Raw genomic sequence first — 24577 nt, forward strand, 5'->3', positions numbered from 1 at the left:
CATAGCTTTGGACATTATCACTGGGAGCATAACTTAGGATATTGTTAGTGGTAGCATAGCTTTTGACTGTCAGTGGTAGCATAGCTTTTGACATTGTCAGTGGTAGCATAGCTTTTGACATTACCAGTGGCAGCATAGCTTTATACATTGTCAGTGGCAGTATATCTTTGGACATATCACTGGGAGCATAGGTTTTTACATAGTCAATGGTAGCATAGCTTTGGACATTATGACTGGGAGCATAACTTTGGATATTGTCAATGGTAGGATAGCTTTTGACTGTCAGTGGTAGCATAGCTTTTGACATTGTCAGTGGTAGCATAGCTTTGGACATTATGACTGGGAGCATAACTTTGGATATTGTCAATGGTAGGATAGCTTTTGACTGTCAGTGGTAGCATAGCTTTCTACATTGTCAGTAGTAGATAGCTTTGGACATTGTCAGTGGTAGCATAGCATTTGACATTGTCAGTGGTAGCATAGCTTCTATACATTGTCAGTGGTAGCATAGCTTTTGACATTATCAGTGGTAGCATAGCTTTCTACATTGTCAGTGGTAGATAGCTTTGGACATTGTCAGAGGTAGCATAGCGTTTGACATTGTCAGTGGTAGCATAGCTTTTTACATTGTCACTGGGAGCATTTATTATGATAAGCTTTAACCTTATAAAATTTATGCAGATTATAACTATTAAACTTACAGGGTGAATATTGTGTTGTATGTGATATACAGACGTATAGAATATTACATACAGTGTAATTATTATGTTATATATGGGATTTAGCTGTACAGAACATTACAAATACACAGGCTGAATATTGTATGGTATATAGTTGTACAGAACATTACAAACATACAGGGTGAATATTGTATGGTATAATGTATATGGTTGTACAGAACATTACAAACATACAGGCTGAATATTGTATGGTATATGGTTGTACAGAACATTACAGACATACAGGGTGAATATTGTTTGGTTTATGGTATATGGTTGCACAGAACATTACAGACATACAGGGTGAATATTGTTTGGTATATGGTATATGGTTGCACATAACATTACAAACATACAGGGTGAATATTGTGTGGTATATGGTTGTACAGAACATTACAGACATACAGGGTAAATATTGTTTGGTATATGGTATGTGGTTGCACATAACATTACAAACATACAGGGTAAATAGTGTGTGGTATATGGTATATGGTTGTACAGAACATTAGAAAATTCAACCACACAATTGCCCTTCAAATCATTGCCTCCCTGACTAATTGACTAAGCTACACCAGGTTAACTTGGTGAGATTTTTGGATCAGAAAGAATGCCTATTCACCAGTATCTTACTTGATCCCATAGTAAGTAAGTCAGACTGGTGACAAATGTGTAAGCTGAAGGTGTTAAGTATTGGACCAAGAGAGGGAGTCAGGTCCAGACATGATCTTTGAGTCAAATGCCTCTTGTTTGTATACAGACATTGTTTTTCATTGAATGTTACTCCATGCAATACCTTTTTCACTTCAATATAATGCTTGCCAAGATAGACCCGGCTCATCAGCCCATAATGAACCAGCAAATTGGGATCTGTGCTGTTCCTTGTACTTATAATTTCAAGTAAGCAACTAAGACCTTGGTCTGCTGATGCAGTGTGTAAAGACAAATCTGGGTCTGTGAATTGTGTATTTGTATATGCATTATACTCAGCTCAGTGTTAAACTTGACTTCTATAGCTCTTTAACTGGCTGTAAAATACACTGTAGGTACTTTTATGTCAGTTTAAAAAATTGAGTCCTATTGCAATCAAAACTATTTTGATATTGAGTCTTTAATTGTATTGTTCCCTGGTATGTAATATAGAAGAATATAGCCATTGCTATGTCTTCCTGTCTGTTTACTTGCCTGTCTGTCCATCAGTATCTTCATTTCCTGAATGTATCTCATTGAAACTTGGTACACATATTGGACTAGTGACTCACAGGTGCCTTGTTCTGTTAATGATTCTTTATTTTCAGTATTTGTATTTGTATTTATGTTCTTCTGTCCATTCATCATAACTTAGACCATTCATCTGGTCTCAGTAAATCTAGGTACACATATTGAACACACAAAAAAGGTTTCACAAGTATTTTTAATGTTGTGTCCATTTATGGTCATTCATCCACCAATCACACTTTACTTCTGGAGCAAAATTCATAATACCTTTAACTTCCCTATATACTTTGTAAGAAACCTCGTATTGCATATCACTGCCTATATGCTTTGTAACAGAACTTACAATATTTTCACTTCTTTTTATACTTTGTAACAAAACTCATAATGCATATCACTCCCTATATACTTTGTAACAAAACTCATAATGCCTATCACTCCCCATATACTTTGTAACAAAACTCATAATACCTATCACTCCCATTTACTTTGTAACAGAACTTATAATGCCTTCACTTCCTTTTATACTTTGTAACAAAACTCATAATGCCTATCACTTCCCATATAATTTGAAAAAGCAAATTTCTGATATATGAAATCTTCATTCTAATTATATTGTCTCTATGCATGTTTTGGTGGGGCAGGGGATGTTGATGACTGTTTTCTTTCATTGTTTTCTTTTGTTGTATTTTTTTTTCGTCTTCTTATCCCCATCTGTGTAATACAGTGGTTTATAGCCATTACTATCATTATGATTTTATGGTCTTAAACTGAGTAACAGAAAAAAGCAAAATGACAAGTTTTATTTCCCTATTTTGCAGGTGAAAATTTCAATGGAACTTACAGTATTGTGAATTAAATCCAAAAAAATCCAAAAATAAACATCACAAGTCCAAATATATAGAGTGTTCCTACTGAATTCCAGGTATTAAATATGCTGATGTACCAATAGCCTTGAATGAGCTGATATGCCAACAGTCTTTATGTATCACAATGATATGATCCAGAATGTATTTGAATGAATCTCAGTAATCCCACAGTGGAAGTCTTTACATAAGTTGGGGACCAGATGGGTACTTCAAGTAGCAGTCTTTACATCAGTGGGGGACTAGATGGGTACTTTCAGTGGGAGTCTTTACTTCAGTGGAGGACCAGAGGATTGCATTCAGTGGGAGTCTTTGCATAGGTGGGAGATCAGATGGATACTTTCAGTGGGAGTCTTTGCATAAGTGGGGAACCAGATGGGCACTTTCAGTGGGAGTCTTTATATCTGTGTGGGACCAGAGGGTTACATTCAGTGGGAATCTTTACATAAGAGGGGGATCAGATGGATACTTTCAGTGGAGTCTTTACGTCAGTGGGGGACCACATGGGTACTTCAAGTGGGAGTCTTTACATAAGTGGGAGACCAGATGGGTACTTTCAGTGGGAGTCTTTACATCAGTGGGGGACCAGATGGGTGCATTCAGTGGGAGTTTTTACACCAGTGGGGGTATCAGAGGGTTACATTCAGTGGGAGTCTTAAATTAGTGGGAGATCCGATGTGGAAATCTTTACATCAGTGGGGGACCAGATGGGTACTTTCATTGGGAGTCTTTACATCAGTGTAGAGTCAGGAGTACATTCAGTGGGAGTCTTTACATAAGTAGGGTACCAGAGGGGTACATTTAGTGGGGGTCTTGCATAAGTGGGGGACTAAAAGTGTATATCATCTCTTGAGGACTCTTGTTCTGGATAAGAATAAAGCTATTCCAAAGTTTTAATTTTAAATATCAGTATACTTGTTAGTCATTCTACATGAAAATTGATCCCACCCACCACTTTGATGTTTTTTTAATACACAATTACATTTGTGCATCTGCTGGAATTATTAAATCAGTAGATTACTTTTTTTACTACTAAATGAACCAATCAAATGTAGTTTTTCTACTACATAAACTAATGAAATGTAATTTTACTACTACATGAACCAGTGAAATTTAGTTTTACTACAACATGAACCAATGAAATGTAGTTTTCCTACTACATGAACCAATGAGCTGTGGTTTTACTAGTACATGAACCAATGAGCTGTAGTTTTACTACTACATGAACCAATGAGCTGTGATTTTACTACTACATGAACCAATGAGCTGTGGTTTTACTACTACATGAACCAATGAACTGTAGTTTTACTACTACATGAACCAATGAGTTGTGATTTTACTACTACATGAACCAATGAGCTGTGGTTTTACTACTACATGAACCAATGAGCTGTAGTTTTACTACTACATGAACCGATAAGCTGTGATTTTACTACTACATGAACCAGTGAGCTGTAGTTTTACTACTGCATGAACCAATGAGATGTGGTTTTACTACTACATGAACCAATGAGCTGTGGTTTTACTACTACATGAACCAATGAGTTGTGATTTTACTACTACATGAACCAATGAGCTGTGGTTTTACTACTACATGAACCAATGAGCTGTAGTTTTACTACTACATGAACAAATGAGCTATAGTTTTACTACTACAAGAACCAATGATGTGTGGTTTTACTACTACATGAACCAATGAGCTGTGGTTTTATTACTACATGAAACAATGAAATGTAGTTTTACTACTACATTAACCAATGAGATGTAGTTTTACTATGATATGAACCAATGAGCTGTGATTTTACTATTACATGAACCAATGAGCTGTGGTTTTACTATCACATGAACCAATGAGCTGTGGTTTTATACTACATGAACCAATGAGCTGTGGTTTTACTATTACATGAACCAATGAGCTGTGGTTTTATACTATATGAACCAATGAGCTGTGGTTTTACTATTACATGAACCAATGAGCTGTGGTTTTATACTACATGAACCAATGAGCTGTAGTTTTACTACTATATGAACCAATGAGTTGTGGTTTTACTACTACATGAACCAATGAGCTGTGATTTTATACTACATGAACCAATGAGCTGTGGTTCTACTACTACATGAACCAGTGATCTGTGGTTTTACTACTACATGAACCTATGACTGGTTTTACTACATAAACCAAATGAACTGTGGTTTTATTACTTCATGAATGAATGAGCTGTAGTTTTATTACTGTATGAACCAATGGGCTGTGTGTTTTACTACTACATTAACCAGTGACTTGTGTTTTACTACTCTGTGAACCAATGAGCTGTGATTGATTTGTAAGTGGTACACAAGAAACTTTTTGTAACATAGAATTTAGATGCAAAAGTAGTTTAGTTTCCTAGAAATTCAAAATGTTGTCAGTGCCTCATCTTTATGGCAAACTCAGACTAAATAATATTAGAAAATTAGCACTGAAAGCCTTTCATAGTTTTAAGCCGACCACATCGTTTACATTTTAATTTTTCATTGATGTTTAAAATGTGTTTTTGCCTTTATAAAATTGTGGATTTGTCTTTTATCAATAAATTTGTAAATTTTACCTTTTATCTATAAATGTATGGCTGCTAACTTTCCATCAGACAGGGTCATTTATTGGACACATCCCCATACACTGTCAACTTCTAGCTTTCCATCAGACTGGGTCATTTATTGGACACATCCCCATGCATTGTCAACTTCTAGCTTTCCATCAGACAGGGTCATTTATTGGATACATCCCCATACATTGTCAACTTCCAGATTTCCATCAGATTGAATCATTTACAGAGATTAAGGATACATCCCCATACATTGTCAGGGGCCCCGAGTGGCCGAGTGGTCTAAAGCACTCTCCATTACCATCTCACCTCTGTCTGCATAGGTTCAAGTCTCGGATTCAGCAAATGTGGGTATGTGAGAAAGCTTGCCGGTAGCTTCTCGTGGGTCAGTGGTTCTTTCTGGGGTTTTCCTGGGTTCTTCCTCCACCATTAATAGTGGCTGCCATGTATAGCCTATCATGTGTTGAAAAATGGCATTAAACCCTTCAACAACAACAACCCCATACATTGCAAACTTCTATACAGGATACATCCCCATACATTGTAAACATCTATACAGGATACATCCCCATACATTGTCTACTTCTATACAGGATACATCCCCATACATTGTAAACATCTATACAGGATACATCCCCATACATTGTAAACATCTATACAGGATACATCCCCATACAATGTCAACTTCTATACAGGATACATCCCCATACATTGTAAACATCTAGCTTTCCATCAGACTGCATCATTTTTGTAACACATCCCAGTACATTGTCAATTTCTATATTTCCATTAAACTGCATCATTTATGAGATACATCCCAAATATTGTTAACTTCTAGCTTTCAATCAGACTGCATCATTTATGGTATATATCCCAGTTTTTTAGGTGTGCAATTGGTTTCCAAAGCATCAGGTTGTTTACCATGCATAATGTAAATACAGGAATGTTTACTTCTGAATTTGCAGAGCAAAATCTTGTATTGTAGATAATTAGAACTGATAATTTTTTTCCTGCAGGATGCTGAGCAGGAGATTGAAAGCATCCGTGAGGACATTGCTCGAGTACGCGAGAGGGGACGCGTGGTTATGGAAACTTCTGATCCTGAAGGCTACCAGGCAATGCACACAACACTGGCCATGTTGACAGACAAGATTGAGTCCCTGCAGGCAATGTCAGACGACACTGCCAAGCAACTACAGGTAACAGAGGAATAAGGTCTTTGTGTAATAGGAATATATCATATATGCTGGCTTTAAAAAATCAGACATTTACAGTTGATGCAAACAGTTTATATCTGGACATCAAAAAGAAATTGTCTGTAACAGTGCCATAACAGCAAAGTCCTAGAGCCCTGTGGCAACTGGTTGTAACAGTACCATTTCCAGTACGTATCTAGATAGCAACTTGATCCCATGCTTTGCAGAAATGTTTCATTTTTAAGGTAACATATTTAACTCTTAATTAATAGACAAAGCACAGAGATGGACATATCATAGAGCTGGACATAGCACAAAGATGGACATAGCATAGAAATGGACGTAGCACAGAGATGGCCTAGCAGAGAGATGGACATGGCATAGAGATGGACATAGCACGGAGATGAACATGACACAGAGGTGGACATAGCATAGAGGTGGACATAGCAAAGAGATGGAGATAGCATAGAGATAGACATAGCACAGAGATGAACATGGCACAGAGATGGACATAGCACAAAAATGGACATGGTACAGAGATGAACATAGCATAGAGATGAACATGACACGGAGGTGGACAAAGCATAGAGATGGACATAGCACAGAGATGAACATGGCACAGAGATGGGCATAGCACAAACATGGACATAGTACAGAGATGGACGTATCATAGAGATGAACATAACACAGAGGTGGACATAGCATAGAGATGAACATGACACAGAGGTGGACATAGCATAGAGATGGACATGACACAGAGGTGGACATAGCATAGACATGAACATGACACAGAGGTGGACATAGCATAGAGATGGACATGGCACAGAGATAGACATAGCACAGACATGAACATGACAGAGAGGTGGACATAGCATAGAGATGGACATGGCACAGAGATAGACATAGCATATAGATGGACATGACACAGAGGTGGACATAGCATAGACATGAACATGACACAGAGGTGGACATAGCATAGAGATGGACATGGCACAAAGATAGACATAGCATAGACATGAACATGACACAGAGGTGGACATAGCATAGAGATGGACATGGCACAGAGATAGACATAGCATATAGATGGACATAGCATAGAGATGGACATGGCACAGAGATGAACATAGCAAAGTTGCATTGTTAGGTATGTTGGGAAGGTTGTCTAAAGTGAAAGGCCAATGGCATTATGAGGTAATTCAGCTGTTGATAGAGAGGGAAACATCCATAGCTGGTATTTTTTAAGGGTAATAAAGGAGCATTCTGACCCATAGGGATGAAAGATATAGGCTTGTAAATACTTGTGGCTTTTTTCAAGACTTAATATTAGAGTCAAAAGATATTCAGTGGCCTAGTGGTTAGAGCATCCACCTCGGATGCAGGAGGTCGTGGGTTTGATCGCCGGCCAAGTCATACCAAAGACTTATGAAAATGGTACTAATAGTTGCCTTGCTTGGTACACAACAATAAGAGGTTAGTGTTAGGACTGGTTGGGCTGGTGTCAGGATAATGTAACTGGGTGGGACATTATGCTACAAGTCTGTGGCATGATGCCCCAGTGCTAGACATCACTATCAACTGTCACACTGCAGACATCATAGTGATATGACTGAAAAATTGTTAAAAGCTACATTAAAAACCCAAATCACACACACACATATTCAGTCTGAGATTGCAGTAAGTATGATGCATGGAAGTTTTAGTGCTCAGAATACTTCCCAAAGATGGCATTTGTCAGTGAGTGCTTCATATTCATATTAAATTTCCAGAATTCTTTATTTCAGAAAGCATGTCATGTATGTGTGATGTAATTTTATTTAATTCATGTCCTTTTTACAGAATGCCATACGTGAACGTGAGAAACATGATATTGCACTTATTGCATACAAGAAGCATGTGAAGGAACTTGAAAACTGGGCAGAGGAGGTCAAGGTCAGACAGGCAGTTACTCCACTACCAACAGACAGTACTGGGGCCCTGCAGCAGCAGCTGCAAGAAAACAAGGTAACTCTGTTCTGGTACAAAATACATTCATATAGCAGACATTTTGCCTAACTGACAAAACAAGGATTACTCTCTGGAAAATAATAGCATTGTGACATCAAAATTCTTTTGCTAAAAAAAAACAGTGTAGAGCATAAACTCAGCTGAAAATTTTGAGAAATTGGACACTTCGTAACTTTATTTAACCCTTTCTTCTTAATGATGCCTTTAATGCCATCCCCTTTCTGTACAGTGATGCTTTTAATGCCATCCCCTTTCTGTACAATGATGTTTTTTAATGCCATCCCCTTTCTGTACAGTGATGCTTTTTAATGCCAGCTATCATAACTAATGACACATTTTCAGCTTGGATTCTGCTTTGATAATTAGAGAGTAGGATAGTTGACAGGTTATAAGATTTCTAAAATTAGACTTTTCTTGCTTGGAAAATTCACAAAAGGATAAAACTAAACTGAAACTGCAATTTTTCGCTTATAAGGGATACAGAGAAGAGATACATTAATTTTTCCTTAATAAGAGATACACAGAAGAGATACATTAATTTTTCCTTAATAAAGGATACAGAGGAGTGATGCATTAATTTGATACTGGTTTTTAAATAACTTGATCAACAACAACAATGATCATAAAGGATATAAAAATATAGTAAGGTGTGTGACACTTTATAATTTAAGTTTCAGTTCCATGAGTTTGCTTAATGGAAATTTAAATTTACAGAATATAATAATAAAATATTATAAAATATATAAAACACATGATTTTAAACAATCCAAGTTGGAAAGATTAAGAATTAAAAAAGACACAAGTCTTGTTTTGTGTAATTGAGAGATATTATTTTTGCAACAGGTATCACTGTCTTTGAAAAGTATTAATCATTAAATTTTAAATTATTGTGTTATGCCATACATTATAAAATCCTTGACTTGGTTCATTAAGATATTTCTCTTCTCATAGTATTGGAACTCTGAATATTCCAAAAATTACTTTTTTCCAAAGAATATTTAAAAATACATAAAATCTCTTAAAAGTAATTATTACTTTCTCGGCTGACATGCATTCTCATTTTTTGACACATTATTATGCACATCACTATGTACAATAAATTTGTAAATAGATGAAACAAATAAAGGTTAAAAATTCATTTGGAGCATCATTTCTTTACCCAGGACCTACAAGAAGAACTGAACCAGAGGCTTCAGCAGGTAGCAGATCTTGCCATCCAGTGTGACAGCTTGTGTGACCTTGAACCTCCAGCCACTGCGGAAAAACTCCGGTCCCAGCTGTCCAACCTGCAGCAAACTCTTGGCAATCTGAAATTGGCTGCCATTGAGAAACAGGACCCACTACGTACATCCATCAGAGAAAGTGAGAAGCGAAGACGTGAGATGGATGATTATGAGACGAATGTGAAGAAACTACAACAGTGGATGGCTGATACAAAGAAACTTGCTTCAGCCCCACCTACCTCAGAACCTTCTTTCACTGCAGCAGAACAACAGGAACTACAACAGGTGAGATAGAAAATGGAGTAACTTTACAGATTGACTTAAATTGTCAATGGTATACAGATGTTTGGCAAACTGAACAATTTTTGTTGTGTCTTTTGAGAGGCATCAGGTCCTGGATAAAGAAATATAGCCCAGGATGGGAATGCCATTTACCAAGACTTTGAATTCTAACCCATTATGGATATCTCTGTGCATTAGTGACTGAATCAATTATTAGCAGTCATATGCCAAATTATTTTACAGAAATATTTTTACTTAACAAGTGACTCAGTATTTAGCTATTGTAACAGTTTGGAAGGTTCTTTGTTGGGTCTTATTCCTTAATTATTTTTTTAATGTAAAAATTTTAGTCATAAAAAATAAATGCAAATTCTTTTCACTGATGATAAGCAGTTTTTCTTTGTCTGTTTCATTAGCAACTCGAGTTGGATTTATCTCAGCACAGACAGCTGGTTAGACAGCTGAGTAGTGAAATGAGAACAAGGGAAGCAGGGCCCCAAAAGTCTGCCAGAGTAAAGGTGTTGCCCCCTATCAGTGAGGAAGACCTCAAGGTACGCTGGGAGTCCCTGTCAAAAGAGTTGGAACAGAAGAAGCAGAATCTTGATGAAATCATTGAGCAAGCAAGAGTAAGTTTACGCACTCCACTTCTGAACAGGTCTAATAATTCCTGTAAACTGAATTGTTTTTAATCCTGTATACCTTACAAGATACAATTTTATATAAAAAATTATCAATATTAGTAACAAATTTGAGTTCTTGAATCTTCCATAATGATATGACATCCTTTATGATACATTAAGCCTACCCTTTATATTGACAAAAGTTTTATAAATTTTTCCATTGAAGAAAACTGATAATAATCCCACCCCCATCTTGTACAAATTTACAAGACTGGATTTTCTTAGCTTTCTATAAATGGCTGAATTTTTTTAGCTTTCTACGTGAAAAACAATGTATTTGAATGAGAGGTATCATTACAGTAAAACCTGCTATAAAGGACACCATTTTGTTGAAGAAAAATGACAATGTAGAACAGTTGCATAGTTCCAATATTTTATGTCTAGGTGGTCCTAAATGAAAAGTTGCTTATTGGACATCCAACATGGCCACCATAGTGATCATCTTGAGAATCTTATTGCTACCCATCCTGAAAGTTACACTCCACATTATGTACGTTGTCAGCATAAAAACAAATGTTTGTGTTCAAAACTGCTAAAAATTTGGACTGTGACACTGAGCTACATAATCACAGCATCAGGTACACATTTTATGCTTAATTCAGACTGGTTTATACAAACATAACCATTTCTGGATTCTTTGCCAAGTAAGATCTGAACTCGTAGATCAAATGTCAGGACTAGCTTTTCTTTCAAAATTTTATTCTGTGCAAATGTTTGCAATCTGACATGCAGCAATCTCATTACAACAATTTCTCCTATATTGATTGTCATGCTAACATTAAAAAATAAAACTTCTTGTAGTTTGCCTTATATTAAGATTATGCTGATCAGACCTCTAGACGGCCGCTTTGATGGGATAGAAAATCTTATTATGGCTCTTTATCTGTAATGCGAAGGTCATATCAACTTGAGGTTTTCACTATTGCAATATGTACCTATTCTGAATGACATTGGTGCTGATCCGACTTCCAACATGGCAAACTTAATGATCTTCACAAAGATCATATTGTCACTACTTCTCTTGAACAAATAGTGGCAGTGACATTATTAAATTTTTACTAAAACATGCCTTGCAAGATGTAATTTTGTTCTGAATAATAATGGTGCAGATCTGACTAACATCATGCCTGCACTTTCAGGGAGGAGATTGAAAACCTGGGATGCAAATTGTAAGGCTCTTGACTTTGAGTTTTGAGCTTCAGGTTTTGTTTAAAAGCTTCATTTTGATTGGCTGATAGCAGAAACTCAGTGTCAGCATCGAGGTCAGATTTTGTTATTTTCAGGTCAAATTTGTATGACCTTGTGATCAAGTCAAAGGTCACAACACTGAATATATTTTATTGAGCTCATGAACACCAGACTTGTACGTCTTTGCATTTTAATCACTTTTTAACTTTTTTGTCAGTTGTGGCTTTTTTGTTAATGTAACATTGTTATTAATCTCATTTGTGTGAATTCTTTAAATCTAAATCTATGTTCATAACTACATACTATTTCCTGGTTTGTTGCAGGAATTAGTTGGACCTGGTCAGTATGGAAGTAGAAAGTACAGAGGTCAAGGTCCAGATACCTCTTCTCAACTCCAGGATGTCAGAGGTCATCTGAATGAACTTGGCAACCTCTGGCAACAACTGCAGGTATTTATCATCATCATCATCATCATCATCATCACCACCACCACCATCATCATCATTGTATTAATTTTAAAATTAAAATAGTAAGCAGCAGACTAGTAACAACAGACTTATCCATCAAAACTTCCATGGATCTCAAAGTGCAAAACATCCAATATCTCCATTGAAATTTCTATTTTTTTGCCATTGTGATTTTTCTGGCAATCAGCCTTGTCTTATTTACATTGCTTTAATGCAACTTTCCTCGTTATACCCTCCACAAGAAAGTTTGGAATGGATATAGCAATTATTTTAGTCATGTGTCATTTAGTTGTTCATTACACCATAAACATCATCTACACTCATGACATTTCTTATTATCAGGATACATTGTAATGAGAGTAACTCAACCATGCTATGTTTCCAGCTGTACATTCCTTATACCCTGGATATCTTGGGATCAATTTCATCTACACTAATGAACACTGGAATGATGATGCATCTCAAGGAGAGTAACTCAATCATATCAAAATTAGGTCTGTTACCCAATTTTCAGACTCAATGACTTTTGTATCTCCCATCCATGCATGACATCTTCAGTATTTTAACTTTTTATAAGCTACAGTTATGAAAATGGGTATGTGGATGCACTTCCAGGTAAATGGTCCTACAATATCAAAAGTAGGTCACAGTGACGTAATTTTTGGACTTTATTTCACCTACAATGATGAAAATTGGCATAGTGGATGTATCTCATTGAGGGAAGTTAAGTCAACCACACCAAAACTAGGTCAGCATGAAAAATATTTCACGCTTGAATGAATTCTGTATATTCAGCTATTTGTTTCAGTACACTCTCAGCATCTTTGACCCTGTTTCAGCTACACTCATGAAAACTGGCACCTTTATGCATTTCAACGAGATTAACTCAACCATACCAAAAGTAGATCTTTATGATAACTTTTATACGAGTGATTTTCATGTATATCTAATGCAGTAACTGAATTTAGGGTCAGTAGATAAAGGTCACCCAGGGTAACTATACTGTTTTACATTTTTTATTGGAATGCATCCATCTTCTTGGCCAGATATTTTGAAACAAAATTGTGTATAGAGTAGGGATGGACATGTACCAGGCCCATCCACATCAACCCAGTTGGGTTGTGGACAGCTTGGGGATAAAATAGACCCAGTACCCTGCACATTTTACCTAACTATCCTTAATATATACCCTCTTACACATGTTTTTATTTGCAAGGGTTTATCAGGGGAACCCATTTGGTGTAGCATCTGACTCATAATCAGAGGGTTGCTGGTTCAATACCTGGCCAGATTGATAGTTTTTGTGTCTTTGTGCAAGGCACTTAACTGCCATTTCCTTTGCTTGATGTAGTGATGAATGTGTTGATAAACATCCTAAAGTTTTTGGACAAGTTTTTTACCGTTATATTTTCAAAACATAACTTTCAATCAACTCTATATAGCTAGCCAGGATTATGATGACATACATACATACATACACACACACACACACACATATATATATCGTGTCAGTATGTCTACTTTACATTTGGTTGTCATGACCACTGACATTTTTTCCTGTGCATTGAATTCCCAGGTACAAGTTCAAGACCGTCAGTTACGACTTGACCAAGCACTAGAATTCCAGCAGAAATACCAAGAGGCATTACAGAATGTGTCCAAGTGGCTTGATATGGCAGAACAAAAACTATTTAACCCAGACCCCAACACAGACTCTGAGGAGAAACTTAAGAAAAATGAGGTATATTGATAAAAAAATGAAGTACCTTTATAGAAAAATGAGGTACATTGATAGAAAAATTAGGTACATGGATAGAAAAATAAAGTACATATTTAGCTGAATGAAGTACATTGATAGAGAAATAAGGTACATTTATAGCAGAATGGGGTACATTGCTAGCAAAATGAGGTACATTGATCTTTCACTATAAAGTCCCTTATTATACTGCTTCTTCCTTTGCTAAATAGGTATGGTTATGGGTCCTATCTTAATAATTAGGTGTGATTATGGGTCCCATCCTAATAGTTAGGTATGGTCATGGGACCTATCTTAATAGTTAGATATGGTTATGGGTCCCATCCTAATAGGTATGGTCATGGGACCTATCTTAATAGTTAGATATGGTTATGGGTCCCATCCTAATAGGTATGGTCATGGGACCTATCTTAATAGTTAGATATGGTTATGGGTCCCATCCTAATAGGTATGGTCATGGGACCTATCTTAATAGTTAGATATGGTCATGGGTCCCATCCTTATAGTTAAGTATGGTCATGGGTCCTATCCTAATAGTTAGGTGTGGTCATGGGTCCCATCCTTATAGTTAAGTATGGTCATGGGTCCTATCCTAATAGTTAGGTGTGGTCATGGGTCCCATCCTTATAATTAAGTATGGTCATGGGTCCTATCCTAATAGTTATGGTCACAGGTCCCATCTTAATAGTTATGGTCACAGGTCCCATCCTAATAGTTTGGTATGGTTATGGGTCCCATCCTAATAGGTATGGTAATGGGTCACATCCTAATAGTTAGGTATGGTCATGGGACCTATCCTTATAGTCTGATAAGGTCATGGGTCCCATCTTAATAGTTAGATATGGTCATGGGTCCCATCTTAATAGTTAGGTATGGTCATGGGTCCCATCTTAATAGTTATGGTCACGGGTCCCATCCTAATAGTTTGGGATGGTTATGGGTCCCATCCTAATAGGTATGGTAATGGGTCACATCCTGATAGTTAGGTATGGTCATGGGACCTATCCTTAGAGTTTGATATGGTCATGGGTCCTATCCTAATAGTTAGGTATGGTCATGGGTCCTATCTTAATAGTTATATATGGTCATGGGTCCCATCCTTATAGTTAGGTATGGTCATGGGTCCTGTCTTAATAGTTATATATGGTCATGGGTCCCATCCTAATAGTTAGGTATGGTCATGGATCCTGTCTTAATAGTTATATATGGTCATGGGTCCCATCCTAATAGTTAGGTATGGTCATGTGTCCCATCCTTATAGTTAGGTATGGTCATGGGTCCCATCCTAATAGTTAGGTATGGCCATAGGTCCCATCTTAATAGTTAGATATGGTCATGGGTCCCACCCTAATAGTTAGGTATGGTCATGGGTTCTATCTTAATAGTTATATATGATCATGGGTCCCATCCTTATAGTTAGGTATGGTCATGGGTCCTGTCTTAATAGTTATATATGGTCATGGGTCCCATCCTAATAGGTATGATCATGGGTCCCATCCTAATAGGGATGGTAATTGGTCACAAAAGTGAATTAACATGACATAAAATTGGCACTAAGTAACCTTCTTATGTTGCTATGTCATACAACACCACACCAAACCTATTGATTTGGAGGTCATTTGCTCCAAGGGCACAGCTGTTGTCACAAATAATAGATATGGCCGTTACATTTCATTGCTGTCTTGTTTTGTGTACACTGAGTAAACTACAGAAAATAGATTCAAACACTAACTTTATGTTGGTGTCATATTATGTACCATTTGCAGTACTCTTTTTCTTAGAGTCAAAGCCTGGAATTAAAGACTTGAGTCAACACATGGAATTAAAGACTTAAGTCAACACATGGAATTAAAGACTTAAGGCAATCTTGGAATGACTTTCAAAAATCCATTTAGTCTAAGTAATCAGTTCCCAATCACAGAAAGATTATAAATGTTATTTGCAAACAGTAAACTCAAACTCAGCATCAAAGTTTGAGCTACTAATCCTGTTTTCTTATATAAAAACAAAATAGAAACATCGAGGTCATTACAGACTGAGTAAACATTATCCAAAAAATAGGGCAGATATTAATAAGTTTCTTTGGACATAACAAAACTATCTTGATTAAAGTTGGAATACACGAAAATTTGTTGAAGAATGCAATCATGATTTTATTATTTAGTACACCCTAAAGAAAAGTTAGTAAAAGTTTACAAATAATGAAAGACTTTTTACGGTGTTGTTCAGGATCAGTAGCATACTCAGTTGAAAAACACATTTTATTAGTTTTAGATACTTTTTAAATGCTTAAGAAAAGTTTGTAAAATGTACAAGAATTGAATACTGGTATTTTGCCAATATTGTGCAGGATCTGCAACGTGAGATAAAGTCACTGCAGGGTGAGATACAGTCCATGAGTCAAGCAGCCCAGGAGCTTCTTGCCATCGCCAACAGAGACAGTCATGACCTCATCCAGCAAAGCTTGCAGAACCTGAACAATCGTGTTGTGGCACTTGAAAGCCATGCTCAACAGCAGGGAGAGAAACTGAGGGCTGTGGACCGGCGATACAAACAGTTCCAGGTACAAAGACACACCAACCGTAACGTTAAAGAAAATGGCATAGTCAGACAAATATTTTCATTGTGTTGGTTAATTTAAACAGCTAAAAAAATTTGTCAGTAATGGAATACACAGGGATTTTATGAGACCATTTTCAAAATAGACATATTCTACAGCCACATAACTCAGAAATTGTATTTAGTAGGTTATTTATATAGGTAAATAAACAGGTGGGTTACATATATAGGTAAGTAGATAGGTGGGTTACATATGTAAGTAGTTTAAGGATGGGTTACATATATAGGCAAGTAGATAGGTGGGTTAAATATATAGGTAAGTAGGTAGGTGGGTTACATATATAGGTAAGTAGGTATGTGGGTTACATATAGATATTTTAAGTAAGGAAGCAGATGGATTAAATATATAGGTAAGTAGGTAGGTGGGTTAAATATATATAGGTAAGTAGGGAGGTGGGTTAAATATATAGGTAAGTAGGTAGGTGGGTTGCATATATAGGTAAGTAGGTAGGTGGGTTACATATATAGGTAAGTAGGTAGGTGGGTTACATATATAGGTAAGTAGATCAGTGCATTTTGATGTGTCAGCTGCATAATTATAACCAAACTCAAACATTCTAAAGTTGCAATTTCTCAAAATAGAAAAAAACAGTTGGAGTTGGGGTGAGGGAGAATTAGCAGCAATTTTGACAGATAATCAGTTGGAGAACAACAAACACATATTTGAAGGATGGCCATAAGAAATGATGAAATTGGCAAGAAACCAAAAGTGGTCAGCTGATTCTGGGTTAATTTTATGGATATCATTTTAATTACTTTGTGTCGTTTAATTGCATAGTAGGTGATTGCTCAAGGACAAGTTAACCCTTCTTTTTTAAAGACGAGTTAATGAGAAAACCTTACTTATTGTACTGGGTAAATATGGGATACATATATTGCTAAGGAAACCTTAATTACTTTATTTGGTACGTACTAGATAAGTATACAGGTAAACCACCAATTTTCCGGCACCCTTGCTTCCAAAGCCTTGCTGGATTAACAGTTATGCAGGACCAATTGAGGTCACACATCGCCAGTATAATAAAGTTTCATCTGCATTATACACATGCTTAGGATTGGGGTGCTTATCAACTACAAGCTTCTGAAATTTGTCCACATACTCGGCAGCTCCGTCGTGGTCTGCGGACCATTTTTCTCCACACATTTTATGCATGGAAATTCCATGATGCTTCTTGAACCTTTGAAGCCATCCTTCACTATAGTCACACTCATTTTTAGTTACTTTATTGGGTAAGTACTAGATAAGTTTATGGCTAAAGAAACCTTAGTTACTTTATTGGGTAAGTACTAGATAAGTTTATGGCAAAAGAAACCTAAATTACCATATTAGGTAAGTGCTACATAAGTATAGGCTAAAGAAACCTTAATTACTGTATTGGGTAAGGGATAAGTATATAGCTAAAGAAACCCTTAATTACTGCATTGGGTAAGGGATAAGTATATAGCTAAAGAAACCCTTAATTACTGTATTGGGTAAGGGATAAGTATATAGCTAAAGAAACCCTTAATTACTGCACTGGGTAAGGGATAAGTATATAGCTAAAGAAACCCTTAATTACTGCATTGGGTAAGGCATAAATACATAGCTAAAGAAACCCTTAATTACTGCATTGGGTAAGGGATAAATACATAGCTAAAGAAACCCTTAATTACTGCATTAGGTAGGTACAGAATGAGTATATAGCTAAAGAAACTTGAGCAGCAGAAAGAAAACTTATGTGTACAATTAACAATATATTGTTTTCATGGAGTTAATAAACAGAAGGCAAGAAGTCCATTGAAAGCAGCAGATTTTGATCTCTGTTTTTTTTTTTGGCAGTGTGTTTCAGGAGGAGGTAGATTTTGATCTCTGTTTTATTGACAATGTGTTTCAGGAGGAGGTAGAATTTGATCTGTTTTTTTGGCATTTCAGGAAGAGGTAGAGAGCCTGGAAAAGAAACTGGCAGAAACAAAGCGAATGATGAGCTCAACTAGTCCCTCAGCATCTCTGAACAGCCTCATCTCCAACATGCAGGTCAGTTATGATTACTTCCTTTCATATTTAGCAATGAATTTAGAATGTATTGGGATCGTTAGATGTTTTCATCACATCAGAATGTCATTTAATTTAAACTTAGGTGTCATTAGTTTCTGAATTAACTAGGTCTGTCATAGTCACCTCTTATTTGTTTGGACTGCCTTTACATTTAAATCAATTTAGACTCTGTGAGAATTTTTAGGACTTTAATTTTAATTCACCTATGAGTTGTACTAAAAGAAATAATTTATTAAAAATACATCAAATTTTACCAATTACTGCAATGAGTGCAAAAATGTCGCATTTTCAACGCTATATTAAAGATAGTGTCTGTTTAATTAAATCATTACAATGAGTGCAAATGTGATATTTTCAATGTGAAATTAAAGATAATGTCTATTTGATTAAATCATTGTGATGAGTGCAAAAATGTGACATTTTCAGTGTGATATTAAAGATAACGTCTGTTTAATTAGGTCACTATGATTAGTGCAGAAATGTGATATTTTATACTCTAATATTAAAGGTACCGGTAATGTCTAAGTAGATCATTACAATGAATGCAAATGTCACATTTTGAATGCTATATTAAAAATAATGCTATAAATCTAAACTTGAATTCAAAAACTGTCCCTAATTTACAAATTTAAGTCTCTAAGTAAAATAACCCAGTATCTTTGAACTGTAATGGTTTATCTTTCATTTGTTGCAATCAGTTCAAATGTTATACTTGTGGTATATACAGCATTGTGGTGCAAAAGTTTATTACTTCTGACACTATCTTCAGATAGGCCATTCCAAATTCAGGTATAGCAACATTTTAAATACATTTTTAAGAGAAATTTAGACATCAGAAGTCCCAAATTCAGTTAAAGCAACATCTTTAAAATACATTTTTGAGAGAAATTTGTACATCAGAAGTCCCAAATTCAGAGATAAGGACACTTTTAAATACATTTTTGAGAGAAAAGTGTACATCAGAAGTCCCATATTCAGAGATATAAGGACATTTTTAAATACATTTTTGAGAGAAACTTTTACATCAGAAGTCCCAAATTCAGTTAAAATAACATTTTTAAACTACATTTTTTACAGAAACTTGTACATCAGAAGTCTCAAATTCAGATATAAGGACATTTTAAAATACATTTTTGAGAGAAAATTTTACATCAGAAGTCTTAAATTCAGATATAGCAACATTTTTAAATACATTTCTGAGAGAAACTTGTACATCAGAAGTCCCACATTCAGATATAAGGACATTTTTAAATACATTTTTGAGAGAAACTTGTGCATCACAAGTTGAAAAAATACTCATAAAATCTGTTGGAAATTTGCAGTTACATTCTTTTGTGTTTCCAAGGTGGATTGATGAGGGTTCTTGCGATGGTTAGAGTTTTAAGAATTTTTGTTTTGTTAAACAAAAATAAACATGTATTTACAATTTCTTTCATGTTGAATCCTGAATGAAAGGCTGCCACAAATGATACTGACATACAAATGTTCATGCAGGCTTACCATGAGATGCCCTTTTCTTCTTATTTCCTTTTTTTCAAAACATTTTCAACATTGTTTGAGATTAACAAAGCTACTGTTCTACACCAGTGTCTAGATCAGCATCCACGGAGATGACAGTATATGAATACACTCATTGTATGTCAACCATTCCTAGCACCTAGGCAACAGTTTTGAATTGCTTTCTGTGGGGCATTGGCTGTATATGGCAGCCAGTATAAGTGGTGGAGGAAGAACCCAGGAAAAACCTGGTAAGAACTACCAACCCACGGGAGACTGCTGGTAAGCTTTCTCACATACCCACATTGGCCGAGCATGAGACTCATATCCATGTGGACAGAGGTGAGATGGCACTGATCAGTAAAGGTTAGTGCTTTAGACCACTGTGCCACCCAGGGCCCCCTTTTGTGTTAGTCTTGATGATGACATTAGTAAATTAGATAAAATGTTGTACTTTGTATATGGTGTAATGATACCTTTGTGTTATCTTCATTATGATGAAGATGATAAAATATTTGAATGTTTAGACCATTAATACCAAATGCCACCTATCTTTTGCATATTGAATATAGTTGGTGAGATTTTTTATTGTTCAGAAAATTGAAGCCCAGTTGAAGAAGTGTGAGGTGCAATTGGAGGAATTGAAACAGAGGCAGTCAGAGTTGTCATCTCTTGATCCAGAGCTTGTTTCCCCACAGACAGTGAATGTCCTGCAGTCGAGTTACATGGACCTACAGAGAAAGGTAGACATAACCCTTGAACCTCACATGAAAAATTATTGAATTCAAAATGTTCTTTTTGTACACCTATATCTTGGACTCATCTAGAGGGTTCAATGACCATAAATTACTGAATATATTTAGCTGGTAAAATGATCCACAAGAGAAAAAAATATTAAAAATGCTAAAAGAGAAACAATGGTTTATTAGGGCTTATATAATCTTCATGCCAGGTCCATTATGTTATTCATTATTGTTAGGACTTGAGTAGTCTTTCTGATAGATCTTGTGTGTTTATACATTATTGTTAGGACTTGAGTAATCACTGTGATAGATCCTTTATGTTATTTATTATTGTAAGGACTTGAGTAGTCTTTGTGATAGGTCCATTATATTATATGTTATTGTTTGGACTTGAGTAATCTTTGTGATAGATCCTTTATGTTCTATATTATTGCTTGTTCGTTTTTTTTAAGTTATAGATATGTGTATTTTCAATTTCTGCACCTTTTTTTTGGATGATGAAAAACTTATAGATTTGCTTAAATATTTGTATTCTTTCCTTTAAAGTGCAATATTCCTATGAAGTGTATTTAACGGTTTGGATGCATTAAAGAACAATAAATATCAATACATATTTACATTATGTTATACAGAATCAAGAAAAGATTTTGATAGTGTCATTGCTAATTGTATTTGAGTACCAATAGAATGGAAATATTACTTTTTCCTCATTAATGCTGTTCTTTCAGAGGATAATAATAATAATAGTAATGATAATAATAATAACAATAATAATAATAATAATAACAAGAATAATAATAATGTAAATTTTGTAAAATATAATTTTGCTGCTTAAACCTGTTTCTTAAGACATAATCATTCATTCATCTGTGATAGAAAATGATACATCATATGTTTGCCACTGTAGGCAATGGAGCAGAAGGCTTACCTGATGCAGTCGGTATCAGTTCAGGAGCAATATGAGAAAATGCTCCAGGATTACTCAGACTTCTTGGACACAGCTCAGGACAAACTCAGTACGGAATCCATCTCTGCACGTGATCTGGAGCACCTCAAACAGCAGCTTAGTGCTCACAAGGTACTTTGTTTTTCAATCGACTTTGGAATTTCTTCTTCCCTAACACATGCACTTTGCCAGACACTGTATAGAAGCACAGGCAAAGTCACCTAATGGATGTGTAAGCAAAGCTGAAACAATAACTGAAAGTGCATGAATTAGCTCTGTCCAGACTAACAGCAGTCAGCCAGTGTTTGTTTAAAGTCATGAATTAGCTCTGTCCAGACTAACAGCAGTCAACCAGTGTTTGTTTACAGTCATGAATTAGCTCTGTCCAGACTAACAGCAGTCAAAATGTGCTGATTTACAACATTTTTGCATAATGGCAGCAATATCTTATTTGGACTCATATTTTCTTTCTTGAAAATGTATGACCTTTAACCTTAATATATTGTATTCAGCTTCACAGAGAGAAATCAAAACTTAATGTCCTTTTGTCACTTGTCACTGAATATTGTATCATAGTTGATTGGTTTATAAGCATCATACTTCAGCCATGTGCCCATCCTTGTTTTAAGTCACCATGGTTACCATTTGTGCCATTTTGTTCAGTGTGGAAGTGAATTTGGTTTCAGTGATAACATTCATTAATATCAGTTATTATAATTCATTTATTACATACATGCCCATTTGTCTGAGGTAACTATGCCAACTACCTTGAGTTATAATTTCAACAAAAACCAAGCATACAAAAAGTTGCCATAAGTGTAGGTTCTAATCAAACCATTGAATTAGCCCATGTCAGCTACTGTGGTGTGCCCTGGACAAAGCACTACTCTGGTTTGCCCTGGGCAAGACACTATTCTGGTGTGTCCTTGGGCAAGGCACTACTGTGGTGTGACCTTGGGCAAGACACTACTGTGGTATGTCCTGGACAAGGCACTACTCTGGTTTGCCCTGGGCAAGACACTACTCTGGTGTGTCTTTGGGCAAGGCACTACTGTGGTGTGACCTTGGGCAAGACACTGTAACTGGTATGTCCTGGACAAGGTATTATTACTCCCATTGTCTCACTACATTGAATCAGTCCAGGTCAACTACTATGATGCATAGTTGTGCGAGGCACTTTACTCCAGTTGTCTCAAAACTAAATAATCTACTTGTGTTGCTGTGTCATAATAACATCAGACCAAACCAAATCTGCACCCTCCTCATGTACACAGATATCATTGGCATAATAAAAAAACTTGAATTTCTGGGCAAAGCAATTCTCTTTTTATGGAGTTTTGTAAGTAAATGCCTTTTTATAATGTGCACTTTGATAACATAAACTTTGTTAAAACTGTGCTTGCAAAATATAACTTTGCTACCAGAAGACATTAATGACACTTTCTTCATTGTACAAAGGTTTTATAGCCATCAAGACCAACCCAGGTCATCTGCCTCAGTGTGTCCTTGGGAAAGACACTTAGCTCCTGTTTCCTTGGCATGATATAGTGACTAATATGTTAAAAATGCCACTAACCAACAAAAAGCAAAACTGTAAAATATCATTATACAAAATCTATGAATGTCTCTATCTCTCTCATAGTTGTTTTGCTCACTCAGGACACAGGTTACATGATACACATGGTGTTTAGTCTCAATTAAATATTTTAGCATTTAGTATTCACACATTTAGCTTCTTCCAAAATGATGTTTCTAGTATACTGAAATCCATTAGTTAGACTCTGTCTCATTCTCTCATTCTCTCTGGAGGCAGTTGTCTCAGAATGACATCAATAAAGGTAATCAAGAATAGGTAAAGTTCAGAAGGGATGGAATATAATAGATTATAGTTTGATAATGTTAAACAAGGAAATATTTGTGTAGCTAATTGATTAAATTAACTTACATGTAGGATCATCATTTGCCCCACTATCATTAAAACTGAATTCATCAAAACTTGTTCATGCTTGTTGATGGAAAATTTTCATATACTATATAGGCAGAGCTGATTAGCATGTTTAAGTATGTGGTGTACATCTCATGTTCTAAGCTATTGGATAATTTTGGTTTGGTTAAGTATTGTAGACATTTGTTATTCTAATCCTTGGATAATTTTGGTTTGGTTATGTATTGTAGACATTTTTTATTCTAACCCTTGGATAATTTTGGTTTAGTTAAGTAATGTAGACATTTGTTATTCTAATCCTTGGATAATTTTGGTTTGGTTAAGTAATGTAGACATTTGTTATTCTAATCCTTGGATAATTTTGGTTTGGTTAAGTAATGTAGACATTTGTTATTCTAATCCTTGGATAATTTTGGTTTGGTTTGCATAGTAGGCATTTCTTTTCCTAATCCTTGGAAAGGAACAATTTCTTTGTCTAGTTGAAATTTATTATTGCATATTTCTTATGCCTAATATCCTCATCTACATGATGCTGTATGTAGTTTCATAACTTTATTTTGAAATTCATCACACAGTTTGAGTAAATATTATGAAAGAAGTAGATAGGCAACTAT

The 24577-nt window shown here is 35.7% G+C and overlaps 1 protein-coding gene across 1 annotated transcript in view; it reads left to right on the forward strand.

Moving 5' to 3' along the window:
* LOC149804453 (nesprin-1-like) overlaps nucleotides 1-24577 on the forward strand; it is a 572886-nt gene that overhangs the window by 473678 nt on the left and 74631 nt on the right. Inside the window, exons 111-120 of the mRNA XM_089940603.1 lie at nucleotides 6399-6581; nucleotides 8415-8579; nucleotides 9746-10090; nucleotides 10504-10713; nucleotides 12279-12404; nucleotides 13999-14163; nucleotides 16529-16741; nucleotides 18710-18811; nucleotides 20926-21072; nucleotides 21980-22150. Coding sequence (XP_089796729.1) covers nucleotides 6399-6581; nucleotides 8415-8579; nucleotides 9746-10090; nucleotides 10504-10713; nucleotides 12279-12404; nucleotides 13999-14163; nucleotides 16529-16741; nucleotides 18710-18811; nucleotides 20926-21072; nucleotides 21980-22150 — 1827 coding nt within the window. The remainder of the gene's footprint in view (nucleotides 1-6398; nucleotides 6582-8414; nucleotides 8580-9745; nucleotides 10091-10503; nucleotides 10714-12278; nucleotides 12405-13998; nucleotides 14164-16528; nucleotides 16742-18709; nucleotides 18812-20925; nucleotides 21073-21979; nucleotides 22151-24577) is intronic.

The sequence above is a fragment of the Sinohyriopsis cumingii genome, chromosome 2 (assembly GCF_028554795.1).
Source record: "Sinohyriopsis cumingii isolate HCF-2022 chromosome 2, ASM2855479v2, whole genome shotgun sequence".
Taxonomy (NCBI): Eukaryota; Metazoa; Mollusca; class Bivalvia; order Unionida; family Unionidae; genus Sinohyriopsis; species Sinohyriopsis cumingii.